This window comes from Zootoca vivipara, chromosome 10 (assembly GCF_963506605.1).
Source record: "Zootoca vivipara chromosome 10, rZooViv1.1, whole genome shotgun sequence".
Lineage (NCBI taxonomy): Eukaryota > Metazoa > Chordata > Lepidosauria > Squamata > Lacertidae > Zootoca > Zootoca vivipara.
In genome coordinates, this window is record NC_083285.1 from 26,392,375 (window position 1) to 26,411,154 (window position 18,780).

Below are 18,780 nucleotides of genomic sequence, written 5' to 3' on the forward strand. Positions count from 1 at the left end.
GGGGGAGTATGGACATAGCCAGGATTTTTGTTAGGGCATCAGGCTTTTTTGGGGGGGTCAGAACCTCAGATTTGTATTGATTTTTACTTACTGGGGGGCAGCTGCCCCCCTTGGCTACACCCATGGGGGTGCAATGGAAGGAAACAAGATCAGAAGGGGATCGCAGTGAGAAAAAGGTTGGGAAACACTGATGTAAGGTATATATAAATATTGTTTTCAGCCCTGAGCGATTGCTAATCAAGTAACTTCCAGAATATATACGATTAACTGCAGTGCCTTTATCAGTAATAGACAAAATACATAGTGTAGTGTCCAGGATCACATTCTTACCTGTAAGTATACTGATTTCTGTAATTACTTAATTACTTGTTTCCAAGATTTTGTTTCCAAGATATTGGCACAACTGCACATGTGACAGGACATTCTATACAAGATCTCAAAGCAGCTGTTTTATTACAGAAAAATTTCAGAAACAGACAAGAAAGAGAAATTGCTGAATTGGGACTCATTACCAAGCTTAAAACCACGGAGCCACCTGGGATGAACAGAGATATCGGATTCTTATCTCATTATGCATGATCTAGCTTTCTTTTGTGCCTCATTATGCATGATCTAGCTCTCTTTTGTGCCTTGCTCCCCCCCCCCCCCCGCAGGACCAATTGCAGTAATCAGCAGTCGTTTACAGCCATCAACAGGTTCACCTCTCCTATCAGCCCATCACCCATTCCCACCCCCCACCCCCTGAATATAAATAAGGGTCTGGTTGATTCTGTTTCAGTGTATCTGACGAAGTGTGCATGCACACGAAAGCTCATACCAAAATAAAAACTTAGTTGGTCTTTAAGGTTCTACTGAAGGAATTTTTTTATTTTGCACATGTGACAGTGAGACCCCTGCTCTCCACAGTCCCACCGGCACAATGGTGATCCTGATTGTTGCCTAATAGTTCTCCTTGCATCAGTGCAGACTGAAAGTTGAAGAAAAGCCATTTTTAATGGGTCATGCGTTGACTACATACCCATGCCAGAGCATTTTTAGCCACCTCATTATTAGATAATGAATTGTCATATCACTGACATGAAAATTTAGTCACACACTTGCAGTCAGTAGATAATGGATGTCATATGTTTAAGGAAAAAAGAAGAGGTTAAAGGAGAAGAGGTTGCTGGAGTCTGGTGTGCTTCCCACCTCCTGCCTACATGGTCTTGGAGCATGAAAAGCCTTTTTGATTTTGAAAAATATCTCCTTTTGCTGAAGGGTTCTTTACGCAGTTGAAAGTCTTGAGTCTCTCTGAAGCTCAAAAATCCCATTCTTTGAGATAGACTACAAAGTGATCTTGCAGCATGTTCAGTACAAAAGTAAAAAAGCTAAATAGCATGTGAAGCATGCAAATGGAATTAAAAGTATCTCCAAATTCCACCTCTTCCTAAGAATATTTTAAAAAACTGCAAGGATTTTAATACTGCAGGATTTTAATATTCTAAAAAGTGAACTGTGTCCCTTGACACAGTTGATTTGAAAGGCTACTCTGTTTATATCTGTGTTCAAGCATACACTCTGATATGCATGTTCTTCAAGTCCATCCTCTCACTGTTGTCTTGCTTATTCATTCAATAAGAAAACACTTCCTTTTCTGTTTGGGGGCTTTATTTGAACTTATGAAAGCAGAGCTACAACATGAAGCCAAGCACAGTGCATAGTAACTAGGCAAGACGTATTTTAATGGATTTTATTTTCATTTAAATGCCTTTAGTTTCACTGCTTTAACCTATGATCAGGTTTGAGACAGTGAACAAACAGCAGCAAATAAGCCTGGCCTGTAGCAGTTACACAAAAGGCCGTGTGGTTTTTGAGGATGGGGAAAACAATCCAGAAAGCAGCCATGGCTTCCTCTAGGAGTGAACTCATGTGTTGGGAGCAGACAGAAAAAGGAGCCAGGATGGGACCACTGCAAAAATAACAGGGATATCTTGATATACTTAGGAGACCTCCAAGATATGCAGAACTACTACTACTACCATACTACTACTATTAATAATAATAATAATAATAATAATAATAATAATGTGGCAGAACATACACAAAAAAAAACCTGCCCAATGAGTAGCCACAGAATGGTTGACTGTTAATTGGAAAAGAAAAACAGATAACTGGAGGGCAAAGGAAACAGATATTGAATTTTGTAGTTGAGCTCCTTTTGCTAACAATACTTGCAGGTGGGCATGTGTGGTTGCAGAAACCCTGAACAAAAACACTCCTGCTAGGAGGTATGGGGACCCTGCAGGATTTTGTTGGAAGTCTCATTTGTTAAAATTGTATTTATCACCCAAGGTCTGGAAACGATGGGACTGTTTTTCCTGAATAAATCATGCCCATAAATGTACTGGAGTGCATTTTATAGACTCTCTTTTTATCTGTTAAAGTAAGGCCTTGCATTTCCAGGCGTTTGATGTAGCCGCTCCTACTTTTAAGATTTCAAAACATTTGCTGAAAAGGATAAAATATTGAGTTTTATTGTATAATTAACAAATTAAATAGAGCAAGTACTTTCATTTCCTTTCACTCTGCTCCTTATCTGTCGGGTGTTTTTTTTTTTCAAAATGATGTCTCTACCAGCTGCCTTATTTTACTTATTTACACAGTTTTGTCTCTCTCTCCAGCCAAAAAGCTCTCAGAGGCAATTTTCATAAGTGTAATTTTGTAAGGGTTATTATACTTGCCTGGGCATTTTGAAGTAAGGGGCAAAGTGTCCTTCTTATTTAAGCAGTCTGGGGTAATGATTTTCTACTAGAAGGGAACAACATAATGTTCAGAAGGGGAGGGAGAACTACTCACCTCTGTAAACTTAGAAAAATACTAGCTTCGGAGTAACAGACATGAATGGCATGTAACTAATCTCAGTTAACCTGGTCATAGCTATGCAGTTCTTACGATCAACCATGTGTGCCTTGCTGATCAAGGTAGATAGTGAAGATACATAGGGAATTATTCTCTGAGCCCCACCATTATTAGATTATTTCCTCATAAGCTGCTCAGGTGTTTGAGCTTGTGCACATTTAGAGGTTTTATTTATCACTTGGATTTTTTAAAAAAATTCTACAGCCTGCCCAGAGTCCAAGGACTAAAACAGGTAATAATTCATTTTCTCTAAGCTCACCTTTAACTTCTTCTGTCATAGGTCATGAAAACTTACCATATGTATCATACAGAAAGCATCAGTGCAGAATGCAAACTAAAGGAAGCTGAAAAACAGGAAGAGAAGCAAATTGGGAGGTCGGGAGATCCTGTTTTTCACATTCGGCTAGAGGACAGACACCAGAGACGCAGCTCTGTGAAGAAAATTGAAAAGATGAAGGAAAAAGTACATTTATCCATTAATACCACTTAATCATTGGAAGTTAATGAATTGTAGTTCCAATATTCTTTTGAGATGGGGGCATAGATCTTTTGTAAGGATGGCCAGTCAACATGAGGTTGACCTGAAAGGGGATTAGAACTCCCATTAGTGCTGTTGTTGTTTTATATTATGATTAAATCTTAAATCTAAGGCAGAATGAAGCTAGGCGTACACAAAGGAGACTTGAAAATAGCAACATACGAGGATATTTTGGAAAGCAGCAGCAATTTAATACATACTGACCATGTGGTCATTTTGCTGTTGCTTTCTGAACAACATTCATTCATTTAGAATTTGGTAAGTGAGATAACTGGTGCATTTTTACCATATTTTCATGCTATTCTTTCCCCCTCAGCGTCAAGCAAAATATTCTGAAAACAAGCTGAAATCCATTAAAGCCAGAAATGAATATCTGCTTACCCTTGAAGCAACAAATGGCACTGTGTTCAAGTATTACATTCATGACCTTTCAGATCTGATTGATGTAAGTAGCTGGTATTCATGCAATTCTTACATGAAGGGGTCACGAAGCCTTTGAGCCCCCTACTCACTGCCCCCTTGGCCTTGACAGGGTTCCCTTTTCTCCCTTGAAAAAGCTCACATTAATTCTGCTGGATCTAACTTGAACACAGATCCCTTGAAAACAGTTGTGTACGTGTGTGTGCATATACTTTCTCTCTGTCCCTCTGGGGAAAGGCTTATCTATGAGAGAGTGAAGTGACGAGTAGAGACAACTACTGTTCAAAAATCCAGATGTGCCCATGGGCCTAAAAATGTCTGACTCTAAAGTATCCTGCTCTGATTAGAGCCAGGGTCTTGGAAGGACATAAGACAGTGGCCTGATTCACACATCACTTTAAAGCCGAGTTACACTAAATTACAGTTAAAATGTGAACACACTGCATGCTGGTGCACACTGCTGAAATTGCAGGTGCTTCTTTTCATGCTGTGTTGGGAAGCAAGCCATTTTTTTGGAGAAGCAGTTCTTTGTTGCTGAAGGGCATTCCTTAACATCTGGATGAACTAACACTAACTAAAGTTCCATTAGTTTATTATCGAGACCGGTCCTGAAAGACCTACATTGACTCCCAGTATGTTTCCGAGCACAATTCTAAGTGTTGGTGCTGACCTTTAAAGTCCTAAACCAGGGGTCAACAAGGTTTATCTTGGGCTGGATCAGTCCCGTGGAGATCCCTCTGTGCACAATTTTCAGTGGCTGCGTTGATGCGATTTTCGGTGTCTGCGCAAGCGAGTCCCCGCACCACACTGTGCCAGTTTAGTGCAGCACACGAGCGGGCAGCTTGGTTTGGGGGCGGCTCATGGGCTGGTCAAACGACCTCTGTGGGCCACTTCTGGCCCATGGGCCTTAGTTTGTTGACCCCTGCCCTAAACGGCCTTGGCGCAGTATACCTGAAGGAGCGTCTCCACCCCCATCGTTCAGACCAGACACTGAGGTCCAGAGCTGAGGGCCTTCTGGTGGTTCCCTCACTGCGAGAAGTGAGGTTACAGGGGACCAGGCAGAGGGCCTTCTCAGTAGTGGTGCCCACCCTGTGGATTTCTAGCAAATAAACAACTATCTGAATTTTAGAAGAGATCTGAAGGCAACCCTGTTTAGGGAAGTTTTTAATGTTTGATGTTTTATCGTGTTTTTAATATTCTGTTGGGAGCCGCCCAGAATGGCTGGGGAAACCCAGCCAGATGGGCGGGGTATAAATAATAAATTGTTATTATTATATTCAATGAATATTACCGTTTGTGTGGGAAAAGCACAATGTTTTGTAAACATTTTCCCTATGCACAGGCACTGCAGGTCTATAGGCTAACTCACTGTTATGATTAGGTTGACCATATCGCCTAAAGTTTTTCTTGTGATAATAGGCATGCATTATACGATGGGTAGCCCACTTTCATTAAATATTGTCATTCCTTATACAAGAATTATGGTTTTTTTTTATAAAAAAGATCTGTTTAGAAGCATAAGATAAAGTTGGAATAATGTAAAGATCAAACAAACAAATAATTGTAGTGCACAGTTCCATTTGATCCGACTTTTCTGTCTGCAGAATGGGTATAATAAATTGTACTGTGGTAAAGATTAAGTAACATTTGTCAAGCCAATTGAAAGATAAAGAATTTTACTATGGATGGTTTCTCTTATTAAGTGCTTGTTTGTTCATTAGATAGTACTGCTGAATTTGCTTTTTGCTTTTTAAAAAACACAACTTCTTCTCCTTCATATTCTGTTAGTGTTGCGATCTTGGATATCATGCAAGCCTGAACAGAGCCTTAAGAACATATCTCTCTGCAGAGTATAACCTTGAAACCTCTCGACATGAGGGTCTTGACATCATCGAAAATGCTGTTGACAATTTGGAACCACGAAGTGACAAGCAGAGGTTCATGGAGATGTATCCGACAGCCTTTTGCCCTCCAATGAGATTTGAGTTCCAGCCCCATATGGGTGATGAGGTCAGTAGCTGTTGACTCTTCATAGACAGAAAAGGATAAAAATCCAAACAAAATTTTTGTTTGTGCCTGGATGAGCCCTTCCCCTCTGTTGTGAACTTTGATTTCCTTTTTGTTAGTGTCTAGCTTTTATCCACTCAAACAAAGGGTCTAGTTAGGATACAATGAGAGCCAGCATTATTCATACAGACACAAGAAGATCAGCAAACAAACTACACCAAGAGAATGTTTTGTGTAGAACTTAATTTACCAGCTGCTCTAAACAAATCCCATGCCAAATGAACCCTTCATTACTGCGCATTGAAATCTGCCACAACATGGGTAAACTCTCTGCAGCTTGGCCAAGTAGCTTTCGGCATACAAACAGAGCAAGAGGAAAGTTGTTTTCATAGCATTCTTATGCTGCTCATGTTTCTCTAGAGCATCCCTGAGCATCTTCAAAAGTATGGTGAGACACTGGCTGTTAACATATGATAACTTCTCAGAAACTTGGAGACTGTATTAGAACCATCTTCCTACAGTACACATGTTCATTTTTTGTGTCTTCCCATGGCCTTTAGTCAGACTCTATATCTGCGAATTTCCATGTTGTGTCAAGCGATGCTGGGAGAAAGATGAAACCAACACCCAGAGCTTTATCCCGATTTCTGTTATAAATATGTGAATATGTGGCTCTAAAGGGAAGCTGTTGGGTGTTGCCTATGTGTCCATGGTGATTATTACTGTAACCTCAAATACACGTGCCTAAAACAGTTCCATTTTACATATCCTTGTGATTGCCGTCATTCCCACTATTTCTCTTTCTTATATGGATTTCTCATAAACATATGTAGAAACTAACACATTAACATACAAACAGTAACAACCAAACATCCCAGCGGGAGCCACCCTGCTGAGAGTCTGAGGGCATACTTTTGCTGCCTCCATTGCATCTTCATTATGACGTCTGGCAGAGCTTTTCCGGGTTGTCCAGGGCCTTTTACAGGCTAGCCCAAAGGAGGTGGCAGAGCCAACGGTATCTCGCTGTGACTTGTTCGCAAAGCATTTTGAGGATAAAATTGCTTGCATCCACCAAGACCTTGACTCTGCTGTTATAGCAGATGAATCTCATGGGGTCTCCAGAGCACAGTCTGGTCCCATTGTGTTGGATGAGTTTCAGTTGGTAAGGCTCGAGGATGTGGACAAGGTGCTTGAATCCATCAGGGGCCCCCACTTGTGCTTTAGATCCTTGCCACTCTTAGCTGATAAAAACCAGCAGGGAGAAAACAGCTGGCTAGGCCTGGGAGGTGATCAGTGCCTCTTTACAAGAGGGGGTGGTCCCTGCCGGCTTGAAGGAGGCAGTAGTAAAACCACTCCTTAAGAAACCTTCCCTGGATTTGGAAAACCTAACTACCTACTGATCAGTTACGGTACTAATCTCCCTTTCCTGAGCAAGGTTCTGGAGTGAGTGGTTGCAGACCAGATCCAGGCGCTTTTGGAAGAATCTGATTTTCTGGATCCATTTCAGTTGGGGTTTAGGCCCCTTTTGGCACAAAAACTGCTTTGGTCGCCCTGTATGATGACCTCTGTTGAGAGAGAGACAAGGGAAACATGTCCCTGCTAATTCTTCGCAACCTCTCAGTGGCTTTTGATACTATCATTGATAGTATCCTTCTGGAGTGACTGTCCAAACTAGGAATGGATGGCACCGCTTTGCAGTGGTTCCAATTCTACTTGGATTGTTGTTCCCAGAGGGTGTTGCTTGGGGAATACTTTTCAGCCCCATGGAACCTTCAATGTAGGGTTCCGCAGGGCTCAGTCCTATACCCTATGTTGTTTAACATCTACTGTACATGAAATGGCTGGGTGGGGTTATCTGGAGGTTTGGAGTACGTTGTCTACAGTATGCTGATGACGCGTAGCTCTATTTCTCCTTTACAACTGCAGGTGAAGTCAGCGGAAGTGCTGGAGCAGTGTCTTGCCTCAGTAATGGCCTGGATGAGAGGCAATAAACTGAAACTCAATCCAGATAAGACTGAGGCACGGTTAGTGGGTGGTGGGAGATCGCCTGCTCTTGATGAGTTACACTTCCTCTGAAGGAGCAGGTTCGTCACTTAGGGATACTCCTGGATCCTTTGCTGGCACTCCGGTGGCCTGGAGTGCCTTTCATCAGCTTTGGCTGGTGGTCCAGCTATACTCCTATCTAGATAGGGATAGATAGCCTGACTACTGTTTTCTGTGCTCTGGTAACCTCAAGGTTAGATGACTGCAATGCGTTATATGTAGGGCTGCCCCTGGAGATTGTTCAGAAACTCCAGCTAGTATAGAATTCAGCGGTCAGGTTGCTCATCGGGGCAAGACGGTTTGAGCATATTACACCTATCCTGGTCCGACAACACTGGCTACCAATTCGTGTCAGGGCCCAATTCAAAGTGCTGGTTTTGACGTATAAAGCCTTAAGAGGCTCAGGACTGCAATACCTCAAGGACCGCCTCTTTCCATATGAACCTACCCAGACTCTGAGATCATCTTCTGAGGCCCTTATTCGCCTGCCTCCTCAAGAGGTCTGGAGGGTGGCAACACGAGAACGGGCCTTCTCTGTAGTGGCTCCCCGTCTATAGAATGCCTTCCCAATGGAAGTTCACCTGGCACCTTCATTATACACCTATAGGCGCCAGGCAAAAACCCTTTTTAATCAGGCGTTTGGTTGATTTGATTGACATCCTATGCCCTTTTAAAATGTGTGGGTTTTGGGGGGTGTTGTTATTGGGTTGTTGGTTTTATTTTGATTATGTATTTTGTGGTTTTATATTTTTATTTTATTCTGTGAACCTCCCTGAGACCTCCAGGTATAGGGCAGTATATAAATTCAATAAATAATAATAATACACAGAACAAAACCACTGACTGGACAGAACAACCCAGTGAAGACCGAGCATGCTGGAATCTTGAACAGGGAGAACTTCATACTGCAACATTATGTTGCAGGTTCCGTTAGTTTGGTTTGAATATTTATTGCCTTTAAGTAAGGCAGCATAATGTGCATCGCTTATTTTATCCTTTGTCCTCCTGACAATTGCTGAAGTGATCCATTGAATGCAAGTAGAATCATAGATACATGTGTTGGTGAACTCCCCCCCCCCCCCGTCCCAAAAAACCCACATTTTTTACCTAATCTCTTTGTTTGCCATTTCATATTCAGGTTTCTCAGGTCAGTGTGCAGCAGCCAGTCCAAGGGGAACTCATGCTTAGGTACCAGCAGCTTCAGTCACGACTGGCCACATTGAAAATTGAAAATGAGGAGGTAAGATGAACTGCAGTTTGTCAGGTGTAGCATTGGCACTCCACATAGTGTCTGACAAATATCAGGGCCTACTAACCATGACCCCAAGATTTTTGAAAATATTCTATTTTGGACTGAAAAGGAGAACATCTATATATAGAGAGACAATTGTTCCATATAGCTCAGTACTGCCTGCTCTGACTGGCAGTGGCTCTCCAGGGTTTCAGGCAAGGGACCTCCCTAGCCATTACCTGCAGCTGCCAGGATCAAACCTGAGATCTTCCGCGTGCAAAGTGGGTGTTCGTCCATTGAGCCACAGTCCCTCCTGGGGGGAAACAAAACAAAACAGTGGCATGGAAGGTTGAAGCGACTTTAGTGCCATGCTCAAAACATGTTTTGTTCAGGGCCAGATGCCACTGGAGGAAAGAAGATGCTGGCTGGCATGTCCCCTTCACCGCAGGGGGAATAAAGCAACACTCACTTAGGCAAGGGTACTGCCCAGGCTGACATGACCTTTTTCTTTCAAGGAAACAGCCCTGAAAGGGGATGAGCTGGATCAGGTGGCTCTGAATCAGCTTTTGTTTCAGCAGGTTGCTGCTTGCCCTGCCACCCAGTACACCCAGAGGGAGGCTGGTGTAGACATGAGAGATGCCACATTGCCTGGCAGGCCCAGTTGGGCCCTTCAGAGACACCTGGCCCTGCACTCCTCCTTTCAAGGCCACTTTTTTAAAAAAGGGTGGAAGTCATGCAGGCCTGGGTGATCCCACTAGACCACCACTGTTTCCCTTCCCTCCTTTTCATAGGACCCAGAGCGAAAAGGAGAAGCGCTCGGCAGCTCTGTAGTAGGCCTCTCCTCCTTCCTTCAGCAGCCTTCCCAGAAAGCTCACAGGGGGCAGGGAGGGCCAGACCACCAGGGAGACACATGGAGGAGGTGCTGCCAGGGTGGTTTGGGGAGTCTCAAAGAGAAAATTGTCCAGGGCACACTGAGTACAGGCATATTAGTTTGTTTATACAGTATATAAAAATGTAAACAGGGCATGTGGGTGTGTTTCCACTTTTCACCAAAACCGCTTGACCGATTGAGGTGAAATTTTGACACAACATCACATGCGAATGTCCGAAGGCTATAGGAAAGTTTGCGTAGACAGATGTCACACCTGCGCAATGTAAAACACCAAAAACCCCGTGTTTCAGAACACACAACTCACCCCAAAGTGCATGCTGGGGAAAAGAAGCCGGAAGAGGTTGCAAAACAGCACCTCCTAGCGGCGGCTACACTGGTACTGCAGCTAGAAAACATTCCCTCTCCACAGCAGCTCGGCTCACCTTTACAGTCTAGGCCGAATGGAGGTGGGGACTCGCCTCGGTGGGTGTTGGGGGGAGAAGGGGACGGAATAGGTCATGGGTCAGGACAGGGTGGGGGAAATCACAGGGGTGACCCGGGGGTGGGGTGGGGAGGAGACGGGATACGTCATGGATCGGGACAGGGTGGGGGGAAACACAGGGATGAGCCAGAACAACGCATGGCCGGGCCAGCTAGTATCTCATAAAATGCATATTTTATTTACTTAATTGCAAGGAAAAAAGCCTCACGAAAAAATCCCAACACAACAACATTATCAATAAAAACAGTTGAAAGCAGCTGTTTAAAACATTCAATAAAAATAATTAAAATCAACGATAAGGCAAAAAGGAGAATAAAACACATGTCAGCAATCAAAATCTCTGGTGGGCTTGCCTGAACAGTGAAGTGAAGGGGGCTGCCTGGTGTCCATAGGCATTCCATGTTTTGGCACTGCCATAGTAAAATACGGATTTCTTACTAATGCAAAATAAGTATTATGTAGCACCTGTGACAAGTCACTCAGCAGCTCCCTTCTTCCTACTGATGGTGGAACATACTTGGTCTGTTTTTCTGCTTGATGCTATGAAGTGCACCTTTTTAACTCCAGGTTAAGAAGACGACAGAAGCTACTTCACAGACAATACAAGATATGGTCACCATTGAGGATTACGACGTTTCTGAATGTTTCCAGCACAGTCGTTCAACAGAGTCTGTGAAGTCAACAGTTTCTGAGACCTACTTGAGCAAGCCTAGCATTGCGAAGAGAAGAGCGAACCAGCAGGAGACGGAACAGTTCTATTTCATGGTGAGTTGCCTGCTTTCCGTGCGATAGGCTCTCCCCACCCTCACCCCCAACGTTCTTGAAATGTAGATAGCACCTCTTCGGATGCAAAATGCATTGATCTGTGTCTTTGCAGAAATTCAGAGAGTATCTGGAGGGAAGTAATCTCATCACAAAGCTCCAAGCAAAGCATGATTTACTGCAGCGAACACTTGGAGAAGGTAAATGAATCGGAATGAACCTCAGAATAAATCTAAAATATTTGCAATGTGTATATTTAAACACATGGTTCAGGTGTAGCCAGAAGCCACAATTTTAAGCTATGTAAATGATCATGAGGCTCACGTACTCCCTGCCCCTCTTCCTCTTTAGCAAATATGGGAAAGAGATTGAATGCATCCACTTCCTTTTTTTAAACTAAAGACAGGTCCCCATGATGCCTAAACTCAAGAAACGATGACTTGTTTAAACTACAGTTAGTATAAACAAGCCAGAATCAAACTATGGTTTCAGAACCTGGCTTGTCCTGAAACCATAGTAGATTAGTCACAGAATCTATACTTCTGTTAGGAAATATTCTGGTTCCTTTTCCAGTAAACAAAAGCAAAGCAAAATATAAAACCCCAGACAGAGACCTGAAAGCCACTTTATTTTATGTATTGTATTTTCTCAATTTGGCTTGTATTTTTGGTGGCTTGGGGGAGTACATGGCATTGTTTAAAAACAAAAACAAAAAAAAACCCAGGCAGGGTGAATAGAACAGAAAATGGAGAAATCTTTCTTTGGCAGAATTAGACAGCCCACTGTGCAAGGTCACATGTGACCTATTTTGTGTGCGAAACATTCTAAATTATAACTCCTAGGAGTCTGGGTATCTCTCTCTCTTAATAGCATTACCTTGCATCTTCTGCTGCAGAATTTATTAACTACTTCCCTGTAGGCTGAAATAGTGCCTCATTATGAACAGAATGCATTATAAACCTTCTATGCACCAGCATGGTATTATCAGTTTGTTCATTATATTATTGAGGAAATGTGCCTTGCATTTTAAAATGTGGTCCTTGTAGAGTAATTCTTGTAACAGTGGGATTTTCTGTATTATGAATCACAGAAAATCTCTCTTTCATACTTTTCAGTGGGATTAATAATCAGGCTGTTGCAGGCTTGCAAAAACAAGTTTATAAATATCTGCTACCCACAGAATGTAATACGTGCCTCCCTATATCTTCTGCCCTCTGCATAGTCATATCCTTTGGCTTTCTCCGTAGCAGAGCTCAGGATCAGGCTGTAAGAATCACAAATATATATTAGTAGCTTTTAAGGCCAACCCCTTTTGCTTAGTTCTGTGCTTTATTTTCCTCTCCTGCCCCCTTGCAGATAATACCACGCTTATGAGAAAGTGGTGACATTTCCCTTTATGTGAAATCATAAATGTTATGAAACAGTCTGGATAGTTGTTTCTGAGCCCAATTAGCAAACTTTGCACGCTAATGGAAGCCTTTATTTCAAAAGTGGGTCGAGCTGAGTTTTAGTGCAACTAGAACCATCCCTCAAAAGCGCAGATAGATTTCTGTTTCCAAATCACCGTTTCATAACACATGTGCTATAAACTTTTTCTGGCAGAAACTGCAGCAAATGCAAGAGTGAAAATTTATTCTTTAAATGTTCTGCCACCCAAGTGCCTTCATTGTGCTTGTTTAGAATAATATAGAACTAGCATCTGTTTGGTAAACGAAAAGGCATTGAACTGCAGATCTGTTTTATGCATGTGTGATTGAACTTCCTGTCCTAGGGTGCAAGCCAACAGTTTCTGCTGCTGTGCATCCTCCATTTGTTTCATGAGTGGTAGTGCTTTGGAACTGCTATGCTGCAGCCCCTGAAATGCATGAAGGATGTATAGTAGCCGTGTTGGGCAGATGAGCACCAGGTGTTTATATTATGTAATATGCAGTTAAGCATTCTTATGCAGCACACATTTAAATATTTACTCTCATAACTACATCTACATCTAAGGACGATGCATTTTTAAACTCTACGGCCTTTGGCAATATGCCTTCCAGCCTTGCCAGCCCTTTCTCTTTATGTAAACTTTGAATAGCTCATTAAAACATGCAAGCCTTCAAGATTGCTTAAAATTTTGTTTTGTTTTACTTGCAAGCAAGCAAGCAAACTCCAAGACAGAAGCTTTAGTAAAGCAGCTTCATATACCGGCTTTGCTTTTTGAACATTTTAACACTGGAAGTGGGAAAACAGTTCCCTTGGCATGCAAGTATAACTCTTGCGCAGTTAAAAATAATTGAAGATTGAAGAGGAACTAGATGGTATATGTATAGTTTCATAGAAAATCCACTTTTAGTTCTATTAGTTTTCAGATTATTGTTCCCTTATCTTTTAGGTCATAGAGCAGAATATATGACTACAAGGTAAGACAGTGCAACTTTTTTATGTGGTTTGTATTACAAAAAGCTGTAATGATAATAACGTTCACAAGCAGGGGAAATAAATGTTGTGGATGATGAGTGCAATGTTGTTCCATACGTTTTCAAAAAACAAATATGCACTATTAATGTTAGCACCTTTGTCGCATTCTTGTTACACCCACCATGAATATTAATATACAAATCTTACTGAATCCCTTAACATCCTCTCAGGTTTTGTACTTTGTTACTATTTATCTTTTGCTTAATAAATATATTCCCTCCTCTCAGACCACAAAGTCTTCCTCCTAAATCTCAGAAATACAATTTGTTTTAATGGTGATTTGGGATCGTTCACCCTGCCGAGCAACTCATTTCAACACCTTGTCATAATGGCCAAGGTCTGTTATACTACGCTGAGGCAGACATGTCCTGGGGGGTCTTATTTCCTAGCTGCTCAGTATAATGCTTCTTGGAGTCAGGACAAGTACACCCACAATATATACACAGTGATGAGGGAATACCAGAATTCTGATGATGATTAGCATTTTCAGTCTATTAAAAGAAGCTAAAACTTTTTTGTCTATACGCAACATTTTCTGATTAATGTGTTGCTCAGATTGACTCAAAAGACTATGTTACAATATGCTGGTTCTGAAAACCCAATTTTTTGACTGCTGTATTTACATCTTCATCCTTTCCTCCCCCCTGTTCTGATAACGCTTATAGCCGAGGTCGAAGGAACTCCCACACAAGGCATCAGGTATAAGGCTATTAAATTGAACATTACCATCTCTTGTTACTATTTTATTTTTGTATGTGTGTCTATCTTGCAGTCAGAGAGTTTGACAAAAACGGTATGTGTTGGCTAACTTCCTTTTTTTGCAAACTATCTGCATATCTAGCATAAATGCTCTTTTTTTTATTTACAACGGGTGGCATCACCTTAGGTCTGTCAGACATGTAAAATAGTTAGGCTGTAGTCACTGAATCTCTTGGACTAACAAATACATAAAACAACAGTGAATTACTTGAGTTTTCCCAAAGCTCTGTTTATGCATTCAGGTTTTCTGTTTGACAGCGACATACATCACTATACCCATTGATTTTAAGTTCAACATATTTTCCCAATATTTTATGTCAAACTTTCCTGGTGTTTTTCTAGTGGATCTCTAAATTAGAAAAATTAGCTATCCCTAGTGTCTTGATGGAATCCACTTTATGCAATATGGCATTTCCTGAATGCCAAATCTGCCCTACCTATCTGTTCCCCCAGCACAGCACTGTCACTTGCTTTTTAAACCCAGCAAAGACTTAGCAGACAGCTTGTAGTATCACATAAAGCACTGCTAGTTAGAATAAGCAAACAAAGGCCATGCTTTGTATATGGATCCTCTCACAATTTATAAAATAAGCTATATATCATACGTCCCTCACAGCTGCGATTGGATCCAGGGTCTGCGTTTACTGTGTGCTTTCTGGCCCGTGTGTTCTTTTTATCCCTTTGTCATGGCAACATGATGGACAAATGGGAGGTCATCTTTCCAAATAATATGGGATCCTTTTGAAATAAACGTGTACCCTGTTGAACTTTTAAGATCCATTGCTCTCAGTAGGATTTTAAGGCGCTGAACTTGACCGTAGCAGTTCTTCCAATCAGTTTTGTGACTCAATCAGCACCTGTCATTCACACGGGGACTGTACTTATTTTTTAACCAACTAATGCCACGGTAGTCCAAACAAGCTGGCAGGATCAGAAGGCAACATGCAAAAACGTGTGATGGCAGCTCCAAAGTAGTTTGCTCCTTCCTAGTGTCATTTCTCTCATTTTCAGTTTGGTTCTATTTATCTGCTAGTTGTAGCACCTGGAAGTGTCTGTAGTAAAGGAAATGAGCCTGTGTTCATTAATTACTCTGAGTGATTTGGCCCTGTTTACAAAGACCCTAGGTTTAATGTGCAGGGTTTCTTTTCACACAGAGATTCATTGTCTGCTCCCTTTGGGGTCCGTACAAGGTAAAGGCACTCTATCAACATGCTAGCCATCATAATCATAGAATTGGAAGAGATCCTGAGGTCATCTAGTCCAACCCCCTGCAATGCAGGAATTTAAACTAAAGCATAGACGGAAGCATAATAGCAGGCATATGACTAGTCTCTAATACCCAGGAGGTAAAATTATCCTGGCCTTCTTGTACTAAAGTCAAAATCCAAACATTGTAAAAAACATCGGGAGACAATGGATGCGAAAACTATTAATCAGAAAAAGAGAGGGGATAATTGCTTTCCCCCATAGAGCTAGTGACAGAACACAGATATGCCTTCAGAATATTAACTATGTAGTTTTCATAGCAGCGGCAGGAGAACAGCTGTAGTAATACTCTGAGAAATTGAGGCCAAATTGTGTATAGGCAGTCCCTCCTGCATCTTGTTTGCTTCTTTGCTTGGATAACAAAATCAGCTGTGGGAGGCTGAAATTTTGGGTGAACTCATAGTGACTGGGGCAGGGGGTTACTTCTGGCATTTTCCCATTAAAAAGGCACCCTGGGCTTTCCAGGGGTGGTGGAAAAACCCCAGGGATCATCTAGGAGAACATTTTTCTCATTAACAAAATGGTAAATGCATTATTTCGGTTCATGTCATCCCATAGTAACCTTGAGTAATGGATTCCTTATTGTAGTTTTTTCCTGAAAAATCTATGACAGCTTTTTGTGATTGCATTGAATTAGGTAAACGTGAAATTTTAGCAAACACTTTCATAATGTCATGGAAATGCATTTAACAATACATTCATTTTAATCTTGAAATTTCTTACTGCAAACAATACCCTTGGGGTTGCTTTACATTCCATGCATATTTCAGCTTGGCAAAGGTGAATGTGGTTATTAAACGTTTCCTCCCTCCCTCTCTCTATACGCATTTATTAATTTTGTAAAACTATAGCATTGCTGTTTATTCCCCTTGAATAGCTTAATGAAGATGCTCTTAGGACTGCAAGGATGTTGAAGCGAGGGCAGCCCTAGGCTACAGGGGCCCAGTGGCCAAAGCAGTTGTTTAACTAATTATGAGTAAATGTTTCTGTTATTATTTATTTGGGCCATATGTCATAGCAGTATAGCATCACCATAAATTATATTAAGGCATAAAACTAACACAAGGCATAAGGAACTACATTTGTAATCTAATACATAGGACGAATTCAAGTGTAATAACCTAATAAACCATGGTTTACAGTCGTACTTTGGATCCCAAATGCCTTGGTATTCGGACGTTTTGGCTCCCAAATGCTGCAAAGCCGGAAGTGAGTGTTCCAGCTGGTGAACGTTCTTTTGGAACCCGAACGTTTGATGGGGCTTCTGTGGCTTCTGATTGGCTGCAGGAGCTTTCTGCAGCCAATCAGAAGCCACGCTTTGATTTCCGAATGTTTTGGAAGTTGAACAGACTTCCGGAACAGATTCCGTTCAACTTCCAAGGTATGAACTGAAGTTCTGAAAAAGGTGCTGGCAAGTCTTCACGCTCCCAAGGCAAGACTCTCTATTTTCAATGTGGTTTCCTTGTCAGTGTTGGCAAACAGTCCATTTGTTTTAAGGTACTTGGTATCACATTTGGTCAGCTGCCTTCAGGAAAAACATACAGAATGCATACTTATAAAGGCTGTGCATTACTTTCTGCTCCTGACAAACTGAGGAAGATATTTTTTTAAGATAAAGCCTTTGATGCTCAAATGCATTACTGGAACAAGTATGGTTCTAGTGAGGTTTGTGTTTACAGATCATTATGAGTTTGAGGCTGATTCCTTCCTAATATTGATAATTTCTATTTGCAGAGATAATCTCTCTTATATTATTTGTGGTATATTTTGGGTGATTTTTCTTCCTTCATAGGACTCCGGGAAAGTAATCCCCCTCATTGTAGAAAGCTGCATCCGATTTATCAACTTGTATGGTGAGTTCAAAAATTCAATTTAACTTAATCCTAGTTGTTTCTTCAGAATATTGTGCTTATTAATAATTATGCTTTTTTCTGATGTTTAAGTCACTTTTTGATTACAGCTAGGGAAGGTCATAAAGCTTTAATCCAGCATTAAGGAGGCTCACAGTATGGCAGTGTGAGGAGCTCTAGAATAAAGCCTAGTGTGGAACAACACATTCATAAAACAGGCACAGTGAGGCTGTGGGAAGGCAGCAAAAAGAATGGAATTATGAATAGAATGTACACAGTATAATGGCAGAAGCAAAGAATGGGGAGTGAAAAGGGGTCAGGAGCAAGCTAAGAGATGAGGTTGGGAGAGAGGAGGAGGTCCACTTATCTGAGTTCAATAGGACTTACTTCTCAGTAGAGATGGTGAGAATTGTGGCATTAGAAGTCAGAATTGTGTTTCAAAATGGTGTAAACCGCTTTTTTTAATAAAATAAAAAACAAGAAACAAAACAGGTTATACGTCTAATAAATCAGTAACAAGTCAGTATTTCCCTGATTTGAAATAACTTGGTACCCAATTTAATGACACATATTTCTTTATTACTCTTGTTTTTCAGGTCTCCAGCACCAGGGCATTTTCAGAGTATCTGGCTCCCAGGTGGAAGTCAATGATATTAAAAATTCATTTGAGAGAGGTAATTATATTTTCTGCCATGCATACATAATTGTATTTTGTTCCATTTCGGTAACGTGAGAGCCAGCATTCTAAACCTTTTAACCACACAGAAATGCTTCCGTTCCTTGAAACCTAATCATTATTGCACATCCTGATAAGCAAATATGTCGGACGATGGCCCGTTTGACAGATTCTGCATCTCTGTCCTTGTGTGGGGCTGTTTCAGCAATAAGGATACTGTACTGTAATACCTTAGGGTAACATGCAGATTACTGCAGGAGGAGTGTAAGCAATTCATGGGTGCAACACATTCAGGTGGCAGCAGTTTAGTGTACTGGTTCAGCAGATCCAAAGCCAGCCATGGGCAAGGTGTAGACTTTCTCTTAATGTTTTCACACTCTGCTTAGGACTAGGGTCAATTCCCACAAAGCGGCTTTCCAAGACATGAATTTTACTAGAATAAAAAAATGATCCCATTCACAAATTCAGTCTTACGGTATACTCATCCCAGGACTTAG

The 18,780-nt window shown here is 41.4% G+C and overlaps 1 protein-coding gene across 1 annotated transcript in view; it reads left to right on the top strand.

Annotated features, from left to right (window-relative positions):
- Positions 1–18,780, top strand: part of SRGAP1 (SLIT-ROBO Rho GTPase activating protein 1) — a 112,992-nt gene that overhangs the window by 77,572 nt on the left and 16,640 nt on the right. Inside the window, exons 5-14 of the mRNA XM_035128372.2 lie at positions 3,179–3,361; positions 3,753–3,881; positions 5,645–5,866; positions 9,045–9,146; positions 11,078–11,275; positions 11,388–11,472; positions 13,647–13,674; positions 14,398–14,431; positions 17,550–17,610; positions 18,204–18,281. Coding sequence (XP_034984263.1) covers positions 3,179–3,361; positions 3,753–3,881; positions 5,645–5,866; positions 9,045–9,146; positions 11,078–11,275; positions 11,388–11,472; positions 13,647–13,674; positions 14,398–14,431; positions 17,550–17,610; positions 18,204–18,281 — 1,120 coding nt within the window. The remainder of the gene's footprint in view (positions 1–3,178; positions 3,362–3,752; positions 3,882–5,644; positions 5,867–9,044; positions 9,147–11,077; positions 11,276–11,387; positions 11,473–13,646; positions 13,675–14,397; positions 14,432–17,549; positions 17,611–18,203; positions 18,282–18,780) is intronic.